Source organism: Bubalus bubalis, chromosome 18 (genome assembly GCF_019923935.1).
Source record: "Bubalus bubalis isolate 160015118507 breed Murrah chromosome 18, NDDB_SH_1, whole genome shotgun sequence".
In the NCBI taxonomy this organism is placed as follows: domain Eukaryota; kingdom Metazoa; phylum Chordata; class Mammalia; order Artiodactyla; family Bovidae; genus Bubalus; species Bubalus bubalis.
The window spans coordinates 54,556,135-54,576,929 of NC_059174.1; the positions used below are offsets into that span (position 1 = coordinate 54,556,135).

Sequence of the window (20,795 nt, forward strand, 5' to 3'; positions counted from 1 at the left end):
TGGATCCCTGGGAGCTGTGAGCCCCTCGCTGGCTGCTGAAGGTCAGCAGCTGGGAGCTGAGATCTCCACATTGGGGAGGCTTGACATCCTTCTCCTCCCCTGCAGGAGAAAGGTTCCACTTTTCTTCAGCTGGGCTCGTCCACAGAGCAGCAGCTTCAGGTCATCTTTGAGGTGCTGGAGGAATACGACTGGACGTCCTTTGTAGCCGTGACCACGCGTGCCCCCGGCCACCGGGCCTTCCTGTCCTACATCGAGGTGCTCACTGATGGCAGCCTGGTGGGCTGGGAGCACCGCGGGGCGTTGACACTGGACCCTGGGGCTGGCGAGGCCGTGCTGAGCGCCCAACTCCGCAGTGTCAGCGCCCAGATCCGCCTGCTCTTCTGTGCCCGTGAGGAGGCCGAGCCTGTGTTCCGGGCAGCCGAGGAGGCTGGCCTCACGGGGCCTGGCTACGTCTGGTTTATGGTGGGGCCCCAGCTGGCTGGAGGCGGGGGCTCAGGCGCTCCCGGGGAGCCGCCTCTTCTGCCAGGAGGCGCCCCACTGCCTGCTGGGCTGTTTGCAGTGCGCTCGGCAGGCTGGAGGGATGACCTGGCCCGGCGTGTGGCAGCTGGTGTGGCCGTTGTGGCCAGAGGTGCCCAGGCCCTGCTGCGTGACTATGGCTTCCTGCCTGAACTTGGCCACGACTGTCGCGCCCAGAACCGCACCCATCGAGGGGAGAGTCTACACAGGTGAGCAGGGATGGGCTGGGAGGGCCGTGAGAGGACTCCTGAACCAGATCACCTGGGGTGCTCAGTGACCTCAAATGGGTCACCTTGCCTCTCAGAACTTCAGTCTCCTTTTCTGTAAAATAAGTGAAATTGGCTCTTCTTTCTGGGATTAAATCAAGTGATTTGGAAAAAAAACCCTGAGATACCAGGAGAGGATTACTGTATTTCATGATTTTAGCATGTGTGTTTTTGCAGTTTTAATGTCTTTGAAATCAAGACATGTCTTACAGTCATCACTTATCATGATTTCATGGGCAGTGTCTTTTTTTTCCCCTTCATGGTTGTAAAAATAGCGATACATCTTCTAGTCGCTAGCATCTTAGATTCGGTGAAATACCTAGTTGCGGGGGCTTCCCTGGTGGCTCAGTCAGTCAAGAATCCACCTGCAATGCAGGAGATGCAGGCTCGATCCCTGGGTCGGGAAGGTCCCCTGGAGTAGGAAATGGCAACCACTCCAATATTCTTGCCTGGGAAATACCATGGACAAAGGAGCCTGGCAAGGGTCATAAAGGGGTCCCAAAGAGTCAGATGTGACTTAGTGACTAAACCACCACCACCACCCTAATTAGCGTAGGAGGTGAACTTCAGTAACCAAAAGACCCAACAATGCAATGTCTCCAACAAGGTAGAGAGGTCTCTCACTTAACAACCCAGAGATCCATGGTCCAGGTTATCAGGAGACTCCATCGTTCCATGTGGTCATTCAAGGGCCCAGGACCCTCCCACCTTGTTGCTCTGCTATCTTTCCATATGGTGGAAGCTGGGTCAAAGGGCATGTCTGAATTCTAGCTCGTGAGAAGGGGGAAAGAGAGGAGGTGGAGAACACGCCATTTCCTTTAGGCCAGTGAGGCAGAAGGGACGAGTCTTAGATCCCATTCGTGAGAATGTAGTCACTTGGCAGGGGCTTGAATTACTGGTTGTTTGTAGCCACATCCATGCAGATTGGCTAGACACCGATTCTGATTGGCTAGTGTCTGTGCCACACTGATTGTTAGAGTTTGAATATCACCTGCCCATGGCCTGGGTTAGCAAGGAATGTCAGGGAATATGGGGAATGTTGATTCTAGCTGGACAGGGCTGTACCCAACTGGCACGCTACTGTTTTATATTATTTTATTTGTTCACACTACTGTTTTAGATGAGGGGACCAGGGTTTGGTGAGAAACAGCATCTCTACCCTAGGAAGCTTTGGGAGTTTGGTGACAGAGCAGTGGAAAGAGGGGCCTTGGATACTGAAATGAGGATGACCTGAGTTTGGGAAGAGGTGAAGGGTGGGGAAGAAAGCCTAAGGGAGGAGAATTGAGAAGTGGTGATTTGGGAATCAGGATCCAGGGACCAGACGATGAGAGAAGCCTCCCTCGTTCATAAATACTTACTGAGCACCCGCTAGGAACTAGGGCTCCTGCTGGGACCTGGGAACGCAGAGATGAATAAGACCGTGGACTTCTCTTCAAAGAACACAGGGTCCTGTAGGGGTAGCAGACAGGGACGGCGTAATGACAGCACAGCATGATCCTCGCAGTAATGGAGGTTGCATGGGCTTTGTGGGAGCACCGTGGAGGAACTGCTAAGCCAGAACATTTTTGGTCGCAGGAAGCAGTCTCATTCAAGTTTCCTCGGGGAAAATGGGGTTTATTGGAAAAGATAAAACACACACAGAAACTCAGACATCAGGAATTGAGGCCAGTTCCTCAATTCTAGGTACTCTTTCAATTCTTTCTGATTCTCTCTCTCTCTCTTTTCCCTCCCCCTGTCACTATCTCCATCTTCATCAACATCTCCCTCTCTGTCTCTACCTTGTCCCCCCAGAGGGCAGTTCTTCTCCCTGTCCAGTTCTTCTAATGACCCAGAATTTCTGTTCCTTCATGATACTCATCATTTCAGCCCATTGTGTCTGCCACGTGTGTGTGTGCTAAGTCCCTTCAGGCATGTCCGACTCTTTGCCATCCCACGGACAGGCAAGGATACTGGAGTAGGTTTCCATGCCTTCCTCCAGGAGATCTTCCCGACCCAGGGACTGAACCTGCGTCTCTTACATCTCCTGCATTGGCAGGCTGATTCTTTACCACTAGCACCATCTGGGAAGCCCTGTCCACCACCCATCCCTCCAAATCTCACAGCTAACTTTCTCCCAGGAGAGGAATTGGGTTGGCCTCAGTCAACATTCCAGACTAGGCTACACAAGTTATGGGTCAGCCTATGGGTTCAGGGAAGTTTCCAGGAGGAGGTGGTATAAGTTGAGACCTGAAGAATAAATTGCTCATTCATTCATTTGTTGAAAAGCCCTTTATCAAGAGTCCGCAATGTGCCAAGCCCTGCTTTATACACAGAGTATAATGCTGAACGAGGCCTCTGCTCTCACAGAGCTCACAGTCTCATAGGCGAGACAATCAGTGGACAAACAAGAAAAGAAAGGAAAAAAACATCAATGGGTAATAACTTCTGAGATGAAAATAAAGCAGGCAGAATGTAATGAGAAATGCCTATGGTGCTAGGTTAGACGAGGTCGTCAGGAAAGGCCTTTCTGAGTTGGGGAAATCTGGAGGTTAAAAAAAAAAAATGGATAAAGAGAAAGAGCCAGGTGAATTCCCTGGTGGTCCAGTGATTAGGACTCCATGATCTCACTGCAAAGGACCTGGGTTCAGTCCCTGGTTGGGGAACTAAAATCCCACAAGCTGAGCAGCATGGCCAGAAACAAAAAGGGAGACAGAGAGAGCCAACTATCGGAAGATCCGCGTGAAGAGAAGGGAGGGGGAACAGAAGGTTTAAGGGCCCTGAGGCTGGAAATGCCTGAAATAAAGCCAATGTGTCTGGAGCACAGTGGGCAAGCGGGCAGAATATGATGGAGTGACATGTGGCCCAGCGTAGGTAGGGCATTTAGGCCAGGTTAGGGATTTAGATTTGGCTTCAAAGGCAATCGGGAGTCCCCCAGAAATAGATAATCCAGAGAGGGGAAAGAGCATTGTGCCAAGGACCAAAGGGGAGAAAAACTTGAAGCAGTTTGGTGGGACCATAATAGCTCAAGGTGGATAAAGGCAGGAGAATTTACGGGTTGGGAGTGATGAGGCTGGTTAGGCAGAGGGGGGACAGGCCACAAGGGCCCTTTTTTTAAAAAAAAGAAAATGTATTTGGCTGTGCCAGGTCTTAGTTGCAGCATGTGGGATCTTAGTTCCCTGACCGGTGATCAAACCTGGGCCCCCTTCATTGGGAGAGCAGAGTCTTAGCCACTGGGCCATCAGGGAAGTCCCTACAAGGGTCTTGAATGCCAGGTTGAGAGGTTAAAACTGTATTCTAGGGGACTCGGAAGCTATGAGTGGGCTCTGAGCAGGAGAGAGTGGAGTCAGTTTGGGGTGTAGACAGACCCCTCTGGGGTGGGATGGGTTCAGGTTGGAGATAGATTGGAGGCTGGAGGCAAAGTAGGAGGCTGGGGTGGGGTCCTGGAGGGTTGTAGGGACAGAGAGGAGGGCTGGGGCAGAGATATCCCTGGGGCAGGAAGGATGGGATTTGAGGACAGATGCCCTGCATGGGGAGTGAGGGAGGGGGAGTGAGGGGGTGAGGATGGCAACTGAGGGTCTGGTCCAGTGACCAGGGTGATGCAAAGAGTATTCAGAGTGCAGGCTGCCACTGTATAGTAAAGATACTTGAGAGTCCAGAGCCCCTCCCAGGGCTTTTGTCCAGAAGGTAGACGTGAGCGGAGTCTTGAACACCTAAGAACTAATCAGGATGAGGAGAGAATAAGGGTGTTTTGTTTTGTTTTGTTTTGGCTGCACTGCCCGGCATGTGGAACTTCCCTGACCAGGGATTGAACCCGCATCTTTTTCCTTTTTCCAAGGGTTTTTTCCTAGGCAGAGAGAAAAAGTGAAACTGTTACTCTCTCAGTTGTGCCAAACTCTTTGCAACGCTATGGACTGTAGCCCACCGGGCTCCTCTGTCCATGGGATTTTCCAGGCAAGGATACTGTAGTGGTTTGCCATTTCCTTCTCCAGGAGATCTTCCCAACACAGGGATCGAACCCCAGTCTCCTGCACTGCAGGCAGATTCTTTACTAACTGAGCTAGGGAAGGCAGAGAGAAAAGCACCTACAAAGACCTAGAGCTAGGAAACCACTTGATGTGTTTGGAGGACACCCCACATACGGTGTGGTGGGGCAGGGAAAGGGTTTGGGTGGAAAGAGTGACCGTGGGAAGTGATCAGAGATGGGGCTGCAGAGGCAGGTGGAGCCCTGAGATCCCCAAACCCAGGCTAAGGGTCTGGGACCTTGTCTTGGGGGCACCGGGCTGGCGAAGGAGAGTGCCTAGTGAAGAAGGGGCATATTCAGGTCTTCAAGAACCCGAAAGAGAGATTCGAACTAGGGGGGTGGGGTTGGTCAGTAGCAAGGGGACTTTCTCTGCCTTCAGGTGCCAAGGTCCAGTCCAGGGCCCCACACTACCCTCCCTTCCTCCTGGGCAGGTACTTCATGAATATTACCTGGGACAACCGGGACTACTCCTTCAATGAGGACGGCTTCCTTGTGAACCCCTCCCTGGTGGTCATCTCCCTCACCCGAGACAGGACGTGGGAGGTGGTAAGTCCCAGCGCTGACCTCAGGCACGGGTGAGGAGTGGGACTCCTGGGTCCTAGGGAAGAAGCAGTGAGGACCCAGACTTCTGGCAGAGGTGGGGGCTGAGGCCCTGGGCTCTGGCCTCTGAGGGAGGAAGGGGCTGAGAGCCTGAGATTCCAGGTGGTCAAGGAAAGAACTGGGAACCCAGACCCCTGGGTCCTGGTAGAAGAAAGCCCAGGGTAATGGGCCCGAAGGGTTTCCAGGTCCTGGGGAGAGGTGGGGGAGAGGGGGTCCAGACTTCTGGATCTGAGGGAGAAGGAGCTGAGAGCCCGGGGCTCTGAGGAAGGAGGGCCAGGAAAGCCAGAACATTCTGGAAAGTGCCCCCTCAGGAAGCCTGAATCCCCTGCTCTTGGCCAAGGTGGGCAGCTGGGAGCAGCAGACTCTCCGCCTCAAGTACCCACTGTGGTCGCGCTACGGCCGCTTCCTGCAGCCAGTGGATGACACGCAGCACCTCACGGTGGCCACGCTGGAAGAGCGGCCCTTCGTCATCGTGGAGCCCGCCGACCCCATCAGTGGCACTTGCATCCGAGACTCTGTGCCCTGCCGGAGCCAGCTCAACCGCACCCACAGGTGACAGCCTGGGATCCAGGAGGTCCCGTTTCAAAACCCTCCCTTGCAGTCTCCTGCAGTCCTGGCCCCCCAGACCCCACCTCCCTTGGGGCCCGGAAAGCCCTCCAGCTGGGTGACCTTGGACAAGTCACGTAATTCCTTGGAGTCTCAGTTTTCCCAGAAAGCGACGCCCACCATCGTTTTAGCTGCTGCTCGTCCTTCTCTCCATAAGGCGTGGGGTGGGGGTGAGGGGTGTCCCCAACGTTCCCGAGCCTGATCGCCCCCCGCAGCCCTCCGCCCGATGCCCCCCGCCCGGAAAAGCGCTGCTGCAAGGGCTTCTGCATCGACATTCTGAAGCGGCTGGCGCAGACCATCGGCTTCAGCTACGACCTCTACCTGGTCACCAACGGGAAGCACGGCAAAAAGATCGACGGCGTCTGGAACGGCATGATCGGGGAGGTGAGGTGGGCGAGGACAGGGCGGGGACCGAGACGGGGCAGGTGGGGAGCGGAGTCAGGACCAGGTCCTGGCCAAGGAGCTGCTGAGTCGGGGGTCCGAGCCGGGAGGCGGGAGCCGTGTCTCCGAGAGGGGCGGGACTACGAGGGCACGGTCTGGAGGCGTGGTCAAAGTGGCCACGCCTGGATTTGAAAGAGGCGGGGCCACAGGAAAGGCCCACCCTGGTGGAGGGGTGGGGCCAGGAGGAGGGACCTTCGGGGCGGAGGAGGCGGGGCTCGGAGAGTGGAACCTTAGAGACTAGGAAAAGGGGGCGGGGCCAGGAGGATGGAGGCCCCAAACCTCCCGGTGAAGGAGGATGAAGACCACTTCTTCCCACTCTTGTTCTCTCACCTCAGCCTTTCCTGCCCGACTCTGCCTGGGTCCCCCTCACCCACCCCACCACCCTCCTAGCCCTCTCTCTCACCCTGTCGCTAGTCTCCTCCTGGAACCTGTCTTTGTTCAGAGCCACCCGGCTTCCCTCACTCCTTCCCTGTCCTCACCCTCAGGTGTTCTACCAGCGAGCAGACATGGCCATTGGCTCCCTCACCATCAACGAGGAGCGGTCCGAAATCGTGGATTTCTCTGTGCCCTTCGTAGAGACCGGCATCAGCGTCATGGTGGCGCGGAGCAATGGCACTGTGTCCCCCTCGGCCTTCCTTGGTGAGCAGGGGCCCTGGAACGACAAGGAGTCAGGAGTGGGGCAGAGACGCTGTGTGTCTAATTCCCGTCTTGTTATTGCTTGTACCAGCAGGGTGACTCAGGTGAACTGAGGGCCTCAGTTCTCTGATCTGTAAAATAGGAGAATCTCCCCCACCAGAAGCAATTTTCCCATACATCTAAGAAAGTCTGAGCTTCAGGAGTCTTCTACACAATCCCTTCAAGGCCCTGTACCCGGTCTTGGCTTCCTAATCATGTGTACTTTTTTCTTAAAGAGAACCCTGCAAATTGTGTAAGCAGCAGGCCCCGCAAAACCCATTTTCCCCTGTATATAAGACGAAGAAAAGAGATGAGCACGGCCCTTGTCAAACAGTGTTTACTGAGCACCTACTATGTGCCAGGCTCTGAGCTGCACACAAAACTCTGCCCTCTGAGAGCTATGCGCCAGTCTCACAGGGGAGACTGAAAACAATCTCTTAAAGGGAAACATTGACCACATAATTTCAGATGATGGTAAATATTATGAGAAATTAAGCCAGGGGAAGAGATGGCGAGAAATAGGGTTGATGCTGCCCTGGGTGGAGAGGCAGGCCTGTCTGAGCGGGTGACCTGGTCCTGCATAGATCTGGCCGGAAAAGTGTCACAGGTAGAGGGAACAGACAAAGGCCCCAAAGTGGGAATGTTTGTGGGGTTATTTGTGAACTATCAGGAAGCCTGTGTGAATTGGGGAGGGGGCAGTGAGTGATCACGGGAGGGGTAGGAGGTGAGGACTGAGATGGAACTGGATGGTGGATTGTGCAGATGGTCCCTGCTGTAGGAAGGCAGTTTTTGGTTTGTTTTGTTTTGTTTGCAATGGCAAGGTTTTTAACTGCAGGCAGTGGTGTGGGGATGTATGATCAGATTTAGACTTTTAAAATATCCCACTGGCGGCTCTGCGGAGGCAGGAGGCCCGTGAGGAGGCTACTGCAGAGGTCAGTGCGGAGAGAGGCTGGGGCATGGGATAGGAAGGTGACCGAGAGGGTGAGACAAGTAAACAGGCTTAGGATGCGATTGGAAAGCCGACACCCGATGGGCTGGTGGCTTTGAGGTAGACTGAGGAGCGAGCTCATTTACTGAGCTTGGACAAAAGAGAGGCCAAAGACAGCGGTTCACATCCATTCGTTCCCTCTTGCTCTCTGAAGTCTGAGCAAAGCTCCTGGGAGGGGGAAGGGCTGGGAGGAGAAGGGACAGCCCTTCCCTGATGTTTTGTTTTCCGTCTGTTTTCCCAGTGGTGTCTCTTGTGGCCTCCTCTTTGCACCGAGGTCTCGGCAGGGCACCCTGAGAGGCACCACGTGGGGCCCCTGCCTTCAGCAAGGGAGTGACAAGGTCATGTTCATGCCCCACCACGTGGCCTGGTGGAGGTGACAGGCAGATCCCCAGATACTGCGGTGGCAGTCCAGGCTGGTGACCCTGCTGTGATGGGGGCAGTCCTGGCTGCTGGCACTTGGCCCGGGGAGGTCAAATACCCGTGACTGATCTTAAGGAAACGGTGATTTGGGTTTGTTGTCAGTGAGCTCTGGGAGGCAGTGTGAGGAGTTTGGCTGATGGACAGGTCAGGGTGGGGCCTCTGGCAGGGAAGCTATTGAGAAAGAGGCAGAGAAGATATGGCTTATTTGGGGAACTGTGGGTTCTGGGTGGTTAAAGAAATGGGTTCTTGAAACAATAATCAGTCCAGAGAGGAGAGTGGAAGCAAGGCTGAGGGGCAGAGACTTTGTTCTGGGGGCGCAGGGGAGCCGCAGAGGACTGTGAGTTGAGGACAGCTCATCTCTGGGTGTAGAGAGAGCCTCTTAGGGCCATAGTGGAAGGAAGGGCTGGAGGGGAGAGCACGGGGAGATGGTCCAGGGGACAGGGTGTGGCCTGAGACTTGTTGGCAGAGAGAATGGAGAAGAAAGGTCCAGGTGGGGAGTAGAGGTAGAGGGAGGACAGGAGAAGGGAGGTGGGGACTGATGGGATGCTGGGGAGGAAGATCGAGGAGGGAGAGAGGGTGGCAAATAGGGGAGGAGGGTCTGGGGAGTGACTGGATGAATGGTAAAACTCCCAGGATGGGGACATGGGAGTTGGTGCTGGGCTCAGCGTGGGACATGAATGGCCTGGGGCGATTGCCGGGGGTGGGTGGAGAATCAGGTCTGGGGTTCAGGAAAGGTATTTAGAAGACAGTTTGCATTTGGTGGTTGAAATCACAGAAATGGTTGAGATGACTGTCTTTGGAAGAGACTGTTCTCCCCTCAAACCCCCACACCCGCTCTCCCCAGGGGTCTGGTGGGTAGTGAGTCTATCTCTGAGAAGGGGGCAAAGTAGGACGAGGTCACATGTCTGGGGGCACCCAAGCCTTGTCTTGGATGAATCATGACCACACACCCCCTTGCCCTTAGAGCCATACAGCCCTGCGGTGTGGGTGATGATGTTCGTCATGTGCCTCACTGTGGTCGCGGTCACCGTTTTCATCTTCGAGTACCTCAGTCCCGTCGGCTACAACCGCAGCCTGGCCACGGGCAAACGTGAGTGCCTTCTTCCATCACCCTACCTCAGTGTGCCTGGACCACAGATAGAACTACATTTCCCAACAGCCCCTGGGAAAGAGCTGTGGTCTCCTGAGGTAGCAGGGGCCTCAGGGGCCACTGGGAATTGTAGTCCTCTCTGCTCTCCCTCATTGAGCAGAAGGGATGTGGGGTCCATGTCCTCCTCCTGGCCCCCTGCAGGCCCTGGTGGCTCAACCTTCACCATTGGGAAATCCATCTGGCTGCTCTGGGCCCTGGTGTTCAACAACTCGGTGCCCGTGGAGAACCCCCGGGGGACCACCAGCAAAATCATGGTGTTGGTGTGGGCCTTCTTCGCTGTCATCTTTCTCGCCAGCTACACAGCCAACCTGGCCGCCTTCATGATCCAGGAGGAGTACGTGGACACTGTGTCTGGGCTCAGTGACCGAAAGGTGTGTGTGTTTGGGGAGGGAGGGAATGGGCTGGGGTTGGAGGTGGCAGATGGGGTTTTTTTTCCCAGAAAGAGTTCTAGAGTACTAGAATGGAATATTCTGGAGGGAAAAGGTTATGTTTCACAATTTATTTAAATATTCTAAGGAGAAAATAGTATCCCCAAATATTCTAGGGGCCATAGTGCCACAAGGAATATTCTAGATCAGTGCTTCCCTCAAACTGTGATGAAGGGCTAATTTTTGACATGTCTAATCCAGTAGAGACTGACTCTTGTATAAAATAAAATAGAAAGGAATGACTGGAAAAGTAAAATAAAATTTAAAACCAAGACATGCAAAATTCCAACCCACATTTTATTTCTTAGGCACAAAATTATTCTCTGAGATAACTTGAAACACTTACTCTCTCAGTTTCTGTACTTACCTCACCACGGATCACAGTTTGTTCAGGGGACAGGTGGTCCACACAGCGCACTTTGAGACTAACGTGGTTAACTGGGCGTCGTGACCCACTCCATGAATTATGACAAACTTTTTTTTTTTTAATGGAATGGAATAGACTAGAAAATATGTTTGATTGTATTTTCTGTAATCAGGGTGAGTATGGTTGAGGGGAGCTTCTGTTTTAGTCATATATACACCAGACATCAAGCCAGCACACCAGTGTGTTCTTAAAACAGTGCACCATTGGGACTTCCCTGGCAGGCCAGGGGTTGAGACTCGGCACTTCCACTTCTGGGCATGTGGGTTCGATCCCCCGTCAGGGAACTAAGATCCCATGTACCATGTGGTAAGGCAAAAAAAAAAAAAAAAAAAAAAAATGGTGAACTATTTCTGAAGATTGGTAACTCTTAGCAACTGCCCCTAGCCTGTGCCATGCCAGCCCCTACCCTGGGACCTCCCATGATCCAGCAAGTTAAGGGTTAATGCCTGACCCATCAGGGGCCTTTTCTAATTAGATCATGATCAGGCCATACTGGGGATTAAATGTTTCAACATAACTCCTGATTGTGTATGCGTACGTGTATGTATACCTACTTGCGGGCACGTGTACTGATAACTGTGAACATATGTGATGGGTGAAGAGTAGTGCTTCCTACTGGGGGTCACCGTGAGCCAGTGTGAGAACCACTTCTGGACTGGGGCATCTACCGGTGGCCCCCAAAATGGAGAGGCTGGTTGAGGACATCCTTGACCCAGATGGCCCCTGGGGGGGCACTCTAATATCTCCCCATTCTGCCCCAGTTCCAGCGGCCCCAGGAGCAGTACCCACCCCTGAAGTTTGGGACGGTGCCCAACGGGTCCACGGAAAAGAACATCCGCAGCAACTACCCCGACATGCACAGTTACATGGTGCGCTACAACCAGCCCCGCGTAGAGGAAGCGCTCACTCAGCTCAAGGCAGGGTCAGCGCAGACTGGGGGCCGGGAGGTGCGGGGAGGGGTGTGGCTGCTGGGGGTCCTGAGGAGGCTCGGAGCTGGCAAGGGGTCAGGGTCATTTGTCAGCCTCAGCGGTCAGGCCAGGGTGGGTCAGCTTGGAGGTCAGAGGTCATTGAGGGTAGGAATGAACCCCTTAGGATATTTTTAAGGATCCAGTGATTATGGATTTGGGGTCCAGGCTGCCAGAGTTCAGATCCTGGCTTTGTCCGTTCTTGGCTGTGTGACCTTGGGCAAGTTACTCAACCTCTCTGAGCCTGTTTCCTCCTTGTAAAATAGGAATAACCCATAAGTTTTTTTTAATAAGAATTGTTATAGTAGTTATTATTAGTTAATCCATGCAAAACACTTAGAACAGTGCAGGACACACTGTAGGTGTCTGCTGTTATTATTCTTACTATCATCATCATCGTTAGATCTGAACTCATTGGAATCAATACTTGGATTTTTCCTTTTAACATCAGTTTCCCAAATCATAGGGAAAAGTTAAGTTCTGGCTCCAAAGAGCGGTCCAAGGTTACAACAAAGCTGAGCATAATGACTCTCTCTCCCTGTTTCTCATTGATTTAGTTATTCAGCATGAATTTATTTCCTTAGTCCCGACTCCATCCAGGCAGTGAACAAACATGTTGATCACAGTTCCTGCCCCCAGGGAGCTTACAGTCTAGAGGCAGGAAATGAACAAGAAACATGCAAGCAGAAAAATCAGTGTGATCATTGCAGAAAGTGACGGGGGAGGTGACTGGGCTCACCTCTGGAGAGCCCAGAAGGAGGTGAGGGACGCCTTCTTAGCCAGGTGGACTTATGAAGGCAGAACCTTGCAGGCAAAGGGAACAGGTTGTGCAGAAGGTCTGAGCCAGGAGTGGTCTTGGCTTCTCAGAGGACAAGCAGGGGGACTTCCCTGGTAGTCCAGTGGTTAAGACTCCATTCTTCCAGTATAAGGGACATGGGTTCGATCCCTGTCGGGGGAACTAAGATCTGGCATGCTGGGCGGAAAGGCAAAAAATTTTTAACAAAAAAAAAGTAACAGCAAGAAGGCAAGCATGGCTGAAGGGTGGAGAGTTCAGTTTAAAGGGTAGACGAGAGTAGGACATAGGGTGTGATCCCTGAGGCTGAGGTTAGGGCTGGGCCTTATTTGAAGGCCAGTGAGAAGCCATGGGAAAGGGGGACTTTAAGGGAGCCATGTAATTAGATTTCTGTTTGTAAATGTTCCCCTTGGCTGCCAAGTGGAGAATGAAGCCGGGTGGGGATTAGAGGGACCAGTTAGGCAGAAGCTAAACTGCCCTCCGGGCTTCCCTGGTGGCTCAGACGGTAAAGAATTTGCCTGCGATGCAGGAGACTTCGGTTCGATTCCACAGGGGACGATCCCTTGGAGAAGGGAATGGCTACCAACTCCAGTATTCTTGCCTAGAGAATTCCATGGACAGAGAAGCCTGGCAGGATAGAGTCCATGGGGCTGCAAAGAGTTGGACACGACTGAGCGACTAACACACACACACACTATACTGCCCTCCAGACACCTTCCCTCAGGCCCACACTGCTGATCCCTGAAGGGGCCACTTAGAGTAACTGGATCTTTTTTACCCGGCTGTCATTTTTTTTTTAATATTTATTTATTTGGCTGCACTGGGTCTTAGATGCGGCATATGGGATCTTGTTTCCTACCAGGCATCGAACCCAGGTCCCACCTAGTCCCTACCTCTGTGTCTAGATTCTAATTGAGCCACTGGACCACCAAAGAAGTCCCTATCTCTGTGTCTGGATTCTAATTGTCACGTGGTTCTCCAAGCTGCCACTTCCCTATTTCCTGAAGGTTCTTAAAGACACCCAGGAACCTGTGGGCTACAAAGCCTCACACTCCTTTCCAGAACACGCTTCCTCCTGCCTTCCCTTTAGCTGTGATGCCTGATGGACCCCCTCAGCCCCTTCCCCAGGGCTTCCTGCCTGGAGGACACCCCCTTTCTCTGTATGTGACACCTTTTGACTTCACATTCCCAAGTTTCATGAACAAACATTCCCCTTCCCATATCTCTTTCCTGCTTATGTTTAAAGGTTTTATTTGCGTAACACTTGCACATTGTTAAAAATAATAATGTAAAAGGTGAAGATCTTGGGAATTCCATGGCGGTCCATGGTTAGGACTCAGTGTTCTTACTGCCCAGAAACAGGGTTCAATCCCTGCTGAAGGAACTAAAATCCCACAAGGCTCACAGTCAAAAATGAAAAAAAGTGAAGCTCTCTCCTTTCCCCCTCCTTATTCATATTTCAAGGCATTTCCTCAATCCTTTTTTTCCTAGAGCAGAGCTGGGGAGACACACACACACACACACACACACATTTATATATATTTTAAGATTTTTTTTTGATGTGGACCGTTTTTATATAGTCTTTATTGAATTTATTACAATATCGCTTCTGTTTTAAGTTTTGCTTTTTTGGCCATGAGGCATGTGGGACCATGGCTCCCGGACCAGGGAATGAACCGGCACCCTGTGCAGCAGGGCGAAGTCTTGGACTGCCAGGGAAGTCCCTAATTTTCTTTTTTTTTTTTTTTAATTGTGGATGAATGATTTTTTTTTCATTAATGAAGCATTTTTAAATTTAATTGAAGTAAACATTTTTAAATTTACAGTGTTTCAGATGTATAGCAAAGTGATTCAGTTATATATATATATATAAATTAAATATATATTCTTTTCAGATTCTTTTCCATTATAGGCTATTACAAGATACTGAATATAGTTCCCTGTGTTGTACAGTAGATCCACATATGTTCTGTAATTGTCTCCAGGAGTCACACTAAAAGAAACAGGTGACATTAATTCGAATGGTACATTGTATTTAACGCAGTAGCTCCAACAGATTATCATTTCAGTATGTAATATCGAAATTAATGATGAGGAATTCCCTGGCGGTCCAGTGGTTAGGACTTTGTGCTTGCACTGCCAAGGTCCCAGGTTCGATCCCTGGTTGGGGAACTAAAATCTCACAAGCTGCAAGGTGCGGCCAAAAAAACCCTTGAGATGTTTTACTTTTTTGGCAGGGGGCAGGGTGGGTGTTTCAGATTTTATAATCACAGCCCATCTCTTATCTCAATTCAGAGTCAATCACATCTGGCTAGTGGCAGTCACAGTGGCGTTCTTGAGCTCTGTTTTTTACCTCTTCTGTGGTTTCCTTCCTTTCCTCTCTGTTTTCTTTTTTCTTCTCTTCCTCCTCCTCATCTTTCCTGGTACTTCCCTTAATTTTTTTTTTTTTTTTGGCTGTGCCATAGGGTATGTGGGATCTTAGTTCCCTGACCAGGGGTCAAACCCATGGGCCCCCTGCCTTGGAACCACGGAGTCAACCCCTGGACCACCAGGGAAGTCCCTTTCCCGGTACTTCTTCCACTTCTTAATTCCTTCCTTTACTTGCCATGATCCCCAGATGTCATCTAGTTTCCTGCCCCTTAGCGTCTAGGTGCCTTTAGACCCCGGGCTTCCCAGGTAGCGCCAGTGGTAAAGAACTGTCTGCCAGCACAGGAGACACAAGAGGCATGGGTTCGATCCCTGGGTTGGGAAGATCCCCTGGAGGAGGGCATGGCAACCCACTCTAGTATTCTTGCCTGGAGAATCCCATGGACAGAGGAGCATGGTGGGCGACAATCCATGGGGCGGCAAAGAGTAGGACACGACTGAAGCAACGTAGCACGCATGCAGGTGCATTTTACACACCACACCTCTCAATTCAAGTGCTCAAAACAGCCACAGGGGCTTGTAGCTGCCGAATTGGTCGGCCTGGGTGTACATCATCTAAATGAGGAAAGTTTCTTAGTGAAGGTTATGAACATGACACATACAAGGGCTCTGGCCACCTCCCCACCCCCCGGGACTTCTTCACTGCCTTACTCACCCCCCGAGTATCCTCCCCAGCCAGCCAGCTGACTCATTTCTCCCCCCTTCCCTCTTCCACTTCTTCCTCCTCGGCTCCTCCCTCCGGGAAGGCCCCTGGGAATTCCAGATCCTCTACCTCGCTTCTGCAAAGTAGGGCAGCTTTCCCAGGCTCTGCTCACCAATCCCTACTTTCCCGAGCACAAGGTGCCCTTCTTCGAGAGGCAGAATCGCCTTCCTCTTCTCTTGTACTTCCGCAGGGATCCCTCACATTTCCAGTCAATTTCATCCTTACGTTTAGAGAGCAAGAATTGGGTAGCGGGAAGCCCTGCGTCCTCAATCTGCTTGGTTTCTGAGTTTTGGAGAGCAGTGAAAGTGTGACCAGCAAGGGAGAACAACCCCATCTCAAGAAAAGGAATCCAAATCTATCCCACCCCTGAGTTCAGAGGACGAGGGTTACCTGTATTTTTCTTTTCATCTAAATGTCAGCCACAGTCTCAGCCCTTCATAAGTAAGAATAGCTTGAGGCTTCATCCTGGGTCTTTTTATATTGCATCTTTTTTAAAATTGAGATGTAACATGCACAGATCTTTTAATATTATTATTACTGAAGTATAGTTGATTTCCAATGTTATGTTAGTTTCAGGTATACAGCAAAATAATACGTATGTATGTATATATATACATATATATATATTCCAAATTCTTTACTATAGTTTATTATAAAATACTGACTACATTTCTTTGTGCTATACAGTAGACCATTGTTGTTGATCTATTTTATATATAGTATATCTGCTAATCCCAAACTCCTAATTTCTCCCTCCCCCTTTTCCCCTTTGGTAATCATAAGTTTGCTTTCTATGTCTGTGAGTCTGTTTCTATTTTAATAAGTTTATGTGTAATATTTTTTAGATTCCACATATAAGTGATATCACATAATATTTGCCTCTCTCTGAGTTACTTCATTTAGAATGATAATCTCTAGGTTCCATCCATATTGCTGCAAATGGCATTATTTCATTCTCCTTTATGACCAGGTAGTATTCCATTGTGCGCTTCCCTGATGGGTAAAGAATCTGCCTGCCAATGTAGGAGACAGAGGTTCAATGTCTGGCTTGGGACGATCTCCTGGAGAAGGAAATAGCAACCTACTCCAGTATTCCTGCCTGGGAAATCCCATGGACAGAGGAGTCTGGTGGGCTGCAGTCCATGGCAAAGAGTCAGACACAACTTAGCGAACAAATAACAAGATCCCATTGTATTTACATATATGTGTATATATATAATATATAGACATACCATGTTTTCTTTATCCATTCATCTGTCTCATCTGTCAACAGGCATTCAGGTGGTTTCCGTGTCTTGGCTCTTGTGAATGGTGCTGCTGTGAACACTGGGATGCATGTGTCTTTTCGAATTAGAATTTTTGTCTTTCCCAGATATATGCTCAAGAGTGGGATTGCTGGATCACATAGTAACTCTATTTTTAGATTTCGCTAAAATTTCACAACTGAAAATCGATTTCACATGTAAAGTCGTGAAAATAGATTTCATGACTGAAAATCGCTCAGTCGTGTCCTACTCTTTGCGACCCTATGGACTATACAGTCCATGGAATTCTCCAGGCCACAATACTGGAGTGGGTAGCCTTTCCCTTCTTCAGGGATCTTCCCAACCCAGGGATTAAAAACAGGTCCTCCCTCATTGCAGGAGGATTCTTTACCAGCTGAGCCACCAGGGAAGCCTGAAAATACTGGAGTGGGAAGCCTGTTCCTCCTCCAGCAGATCTTCCTGACCCAGGAATCGAAGCGGCGTCTCCTGCATTGCTGGAGGATTCTTTACCAACTGAGCTCTATACTTTTTCTGCATAGTGGCTGCACCCATTTACATCCTGCCATACACAAATGCACAAATCTTAAGTGTGAAGGTCATTGATCATCTATACATTCATGTTTCCACACTCAGGTTAAGGTATGGAACATTTCTAGTCCCCCTCTGACCTAGTCTCCATAGATTATCAGTGTAAATTAGTTTTGTTTCATTCTGAATATCACATAAATAGAATCAAACAGTGTGTATAATAGTTTTGTGTCTAGCTTGCTTTGTCCAATGCTACTACCAAGTGTGTTCATTGCACTCCATTCTGTTGAGTATACCAACACAGGAGTATATCAGAATCCTTCCATTCTCCTGATTGGTGAACATTTGTGTGTTTCCAGCGTTGGCCATTGTGACTATCCTACTATGAACATTCCTGTACAGGTGTTTGGAGGACATACACGTTCATTGTCTTTCAGTAAATTCCCATGAGTGGACCTGCTGGATCATATAGTGGTGTCTGCTTAGCTTCAAAAGATATTGCCAGACATTTTCCAAAGTGGTTGTACCAATTTACACTCTCATCGGCAGTGTAGGAAAGTTCCATTTCTTCCACATCCTTGCCAAGGCTTGGCATCATTCCTGTATCTTTTTAATGTACTATAGTGTTTATTCTACATCAAGTTCTAACTCATTTAAGTCTGTTATTGGTTTGCTGCTGCTGCTAAGTCACGTCAGTCATGTCCGACTCTGTGCGACCCCATAGACGGCAGCCCACCAGGCTCCCCCATCCCTGGGATGCTCCAGGCAGTAACACTGGAGTGGGTTGCCATTTCCTTCTCCAATGCATGAAAGTGAAAAGTGAAAGGGAAGTCGCTCAGTCATGTCCGACTCTTAGTGACCCCAGGGACTGCAGCCTACCAGGCTCCTCCGTCCATGGGATTTTCCAGGCAAGAGTACTGGAGTGGGGTGCCATTGCCTTCTCCAATTGGTTTGCTAGGACTGCCGTAACAAAAATTTATCATCTCACAGTGCTGGAGGCTAGAAATCCTGCTTGGCTGTAAAGGAAGGACCCATTCCAGGCCCATCTCCCTGGCCTCGTGGATGGCCTCATAGATGGCCCTCTTCTGCCTGTGTCTTTTATTCATTTTCTTTTTTTGGGGGGGGGGGGCTGTGTTGCATCTTAGTTGTGTCATGTGAGATCTTTCGCTGTGGCTCGTGGAGTCTTTAGTTGTAGCTCGAGGACTCAGTAGTTTCAGTGTGTAGGCTTAGTTGCTCCAAGGCATGTGGGATATTAGTCCTCTGACCAGGGATTGAACCCGTGTCCCTTGCATTGCTACGCAGATTCTTCACCAGTGGATCACGAGGAAAGTCCCTTTCTGTGTCTTTTCATGTCATCTTCCCTTTGTGCATATCCCTGTATTCAAATTCCTCCTTCATAGAAGAATACCATTCAGGGCCCACTTTAGTGACCTCATTTTAACTTAATCACCACTGTAGAGACCCTTTCTCCAACTAAGATCACATTCAGAGGCACTGGGATAGGACTTCAATGTTATGAATTTCAGGGGAAGACAGTTCAACCCATAACTTTTCATTTGTTGTTCAGTCGCTCAGTCGGGTCTGACTCTTTGCAACCCCATGGACTGCACCCACCAGGCTTCCCTGTCCTTCACTATCTCTTGGAGTTTGCTCAAACTCATGTCCACTGAGTCGATGATGCCAGCCAACCATCTCATCCTCTGCCACCTACTTCTCTTCTTGCTCTCCATCTTTCCCAGCATGAAGGTCTTTGCCAGTGAGTCTGCTCTTCGCATCAAGTGGCCAAAGCATTAGAGCTTCAGTTTCAACATTAGTCCTTCCAGTGAATATTCAGGGCTGGTTTCCTTTAGGATGGACTGGTTTGATCTCCTTGCAGTCCAAGGGACTCTCAAGAGTCTTTTCCAGCACCACAGTTCGAAAGCATCAGTTCTTCCGTGCTCAGCTATAACTCTTTATAGGTGAATATTATTGTTCTCATTCTATAGATGAGAATATATGGTAAGACCCTACAATTCTGCTGAGGGGAAGAGTTGGGATTTGAACCCTAGCAGTCTGATTCTCAGCCCAGCTTCTCAACCACTGCACTATATAACCTCACTCACCCAGTGAGAAACCCAGACTCTTCCTCCTCTGCCCCTTACCCAGAAGCTTGGTGGATCCACAAAGGATCCCCCTGTGTTTCTCTCTGTCACCTCTTGCTCAGATTTCCTGCCTCTGCTGAATTCTTTTTCTCCTCAGTGTTCCTTTAAACATTTTTTTCTAATTTTTCATTCAGTTTCTATCAGAGTTATACATCCATATAGCTTGGAGAGTCAAATACAGACTTTTACAAGTATTGATTTGTTTGGCTGCACCGCGTCTTAGCTCTTCATGACGTGGGGTCTTCGATCTTTGTGGTGGCATGCAACGCTCAGTTGTGGCCTGTGGGCTCAGCAATTGTGGCTCCCAGGCTTATTAGTTGCCCAGCAGCACGTGGGATCTTGCCAGGTCAGGGATCGATTCTGTGTCTCCTGCGTGAGCAGCCCATCCTTATACACTGCACCACCAGGGAAGTCCCTGTAGTATCCGACTTCATAATGGTTCAAAGTTGCAGTATCTTGTCTTGCTTTTCTGATGACATTAATGATAGTTGCTGAGTTTTGTTTTTTTTTAACATTTTCTCTCTGTATAATGATTCCTCCAAGTTCTCCCTCCTATTTGTTTATTTGGCCGTGTGGCATGGCTTATAAGATCTTAGTTCCCTGACTCGGGATTGAACCTGGGCCCTCTGCAGTGGATGCGTGGAGTCCTAACCATTGGACTGCCAGGGGAGTCCCTCTTTCTATCTTTAATTTTGTTAGAGGCTTTATCTGGTGTCTAGTAACCTCTGGTAGTCAGTTCATATTTGGGAGTAGGCATCCAAAACTCTGGAAGCGGTGCACCTGTGAGTGCATGAGCAGGGTTTTAACTATAGACTTCACTGTGGGCTGGGCTGTCTGGACCATTTGTATTGGGGGATCCCCAAGGTCAGTATTTTGTAGTCTTTTTTCCTGTCTCTCTCTCTATATATATATATGAATGCATGTGTGCGTGCTAAGTCGCTTCACTCCTGTCCAACTCTTGGTGACCCCATGGACTGTAGCCCACTAGGCTGTTCTGTCCATAGCATTCTCCAGGCAAGAATACGGGAGTGGGTTGCCATTTCCCTCTCCAGGGAATCTTCCCGACCCAGGAATCGAACCCGTGTCTTTTATGTCTCCTGCATTGGTAGGTGGGTTCTTTACCACTGGTGCCACCTGGGAAGCCCCTATATATATGTGAATATGTACATGTATATGTGTACATACTATATATATATATATATATATGCTTTTAATATAGAGAGGACCAAGAAAGAAACCAAATAATGAGTCACGATGCTTCTGACAAGATACCCCTAATGATATAAAAGTTAAAAGGCACTTGTCCATTCATTCATTCATTCATCCAGTAAATGTTTATTAAGGACTTCTTTTGGGAAACCAGTGGCTCAGTGGAAAAGAATCCGCATGCATTGCAAAAGATGCGGATTCGATCCCTGGTTGGGAAGATCCTGTGGAGAAGGAAATGGCTACCTAT

At 49.9% G+C, this 20,795-nt stretch overlaps 1 protein-coding gene and 1 non-coding gene across 2 annotated transcripts in view; both read left to right on the forward strand.

Annotated features, from left to right (window-relative positions):
- GRIN2D (glutamate ionotropic receptor NMDA type subunit 2D) overlaps window positions 1-20,795 on the forward strand; it is a 36,979-nt gene that overhangs the window by 9,884 nt on the left and 6,300 nt on the right. The window contains exons 4-11 of the mRNA XM_044930826.2: window positions 106-725; window positions 5,214-5,328; window positions 5,723-5,934; window positions 6,204-6,372; window positions 6,915-7,068; window positions 9,477-9,602; window positions 9,804-10,033; window positions 11,279-11,439. Of these exons, the coding sequence (XP_044786761.1) occupies window positions 106-725; window positions 5,214-5,328; window positions 5,723-5,934; window positions 6,204-6,372; window positions 6,915-7,068; window positions 9,477-9,602; window positions 9,804-10,033; window positions 11,279-11,439 (1,787 nt within the window). The remainder of the gene's footprint in view (window positions 1-105; window positions 726-5,213; window positions 5,329-5,722; window positions 5,935-6,203; window positions 6,373-6,914; window positions 7,069-9,476; window positions 9,603-9,803; window positions 10,034-11,278; window positions 11,440-20,795) is intronic.
- On the forward strand, window positions 14,375-14,447 carry TRNAA-UGC. Its single transcript has one exon. It is a non-coding gene; the product is annotated as a tRNA-Ala (tRNA).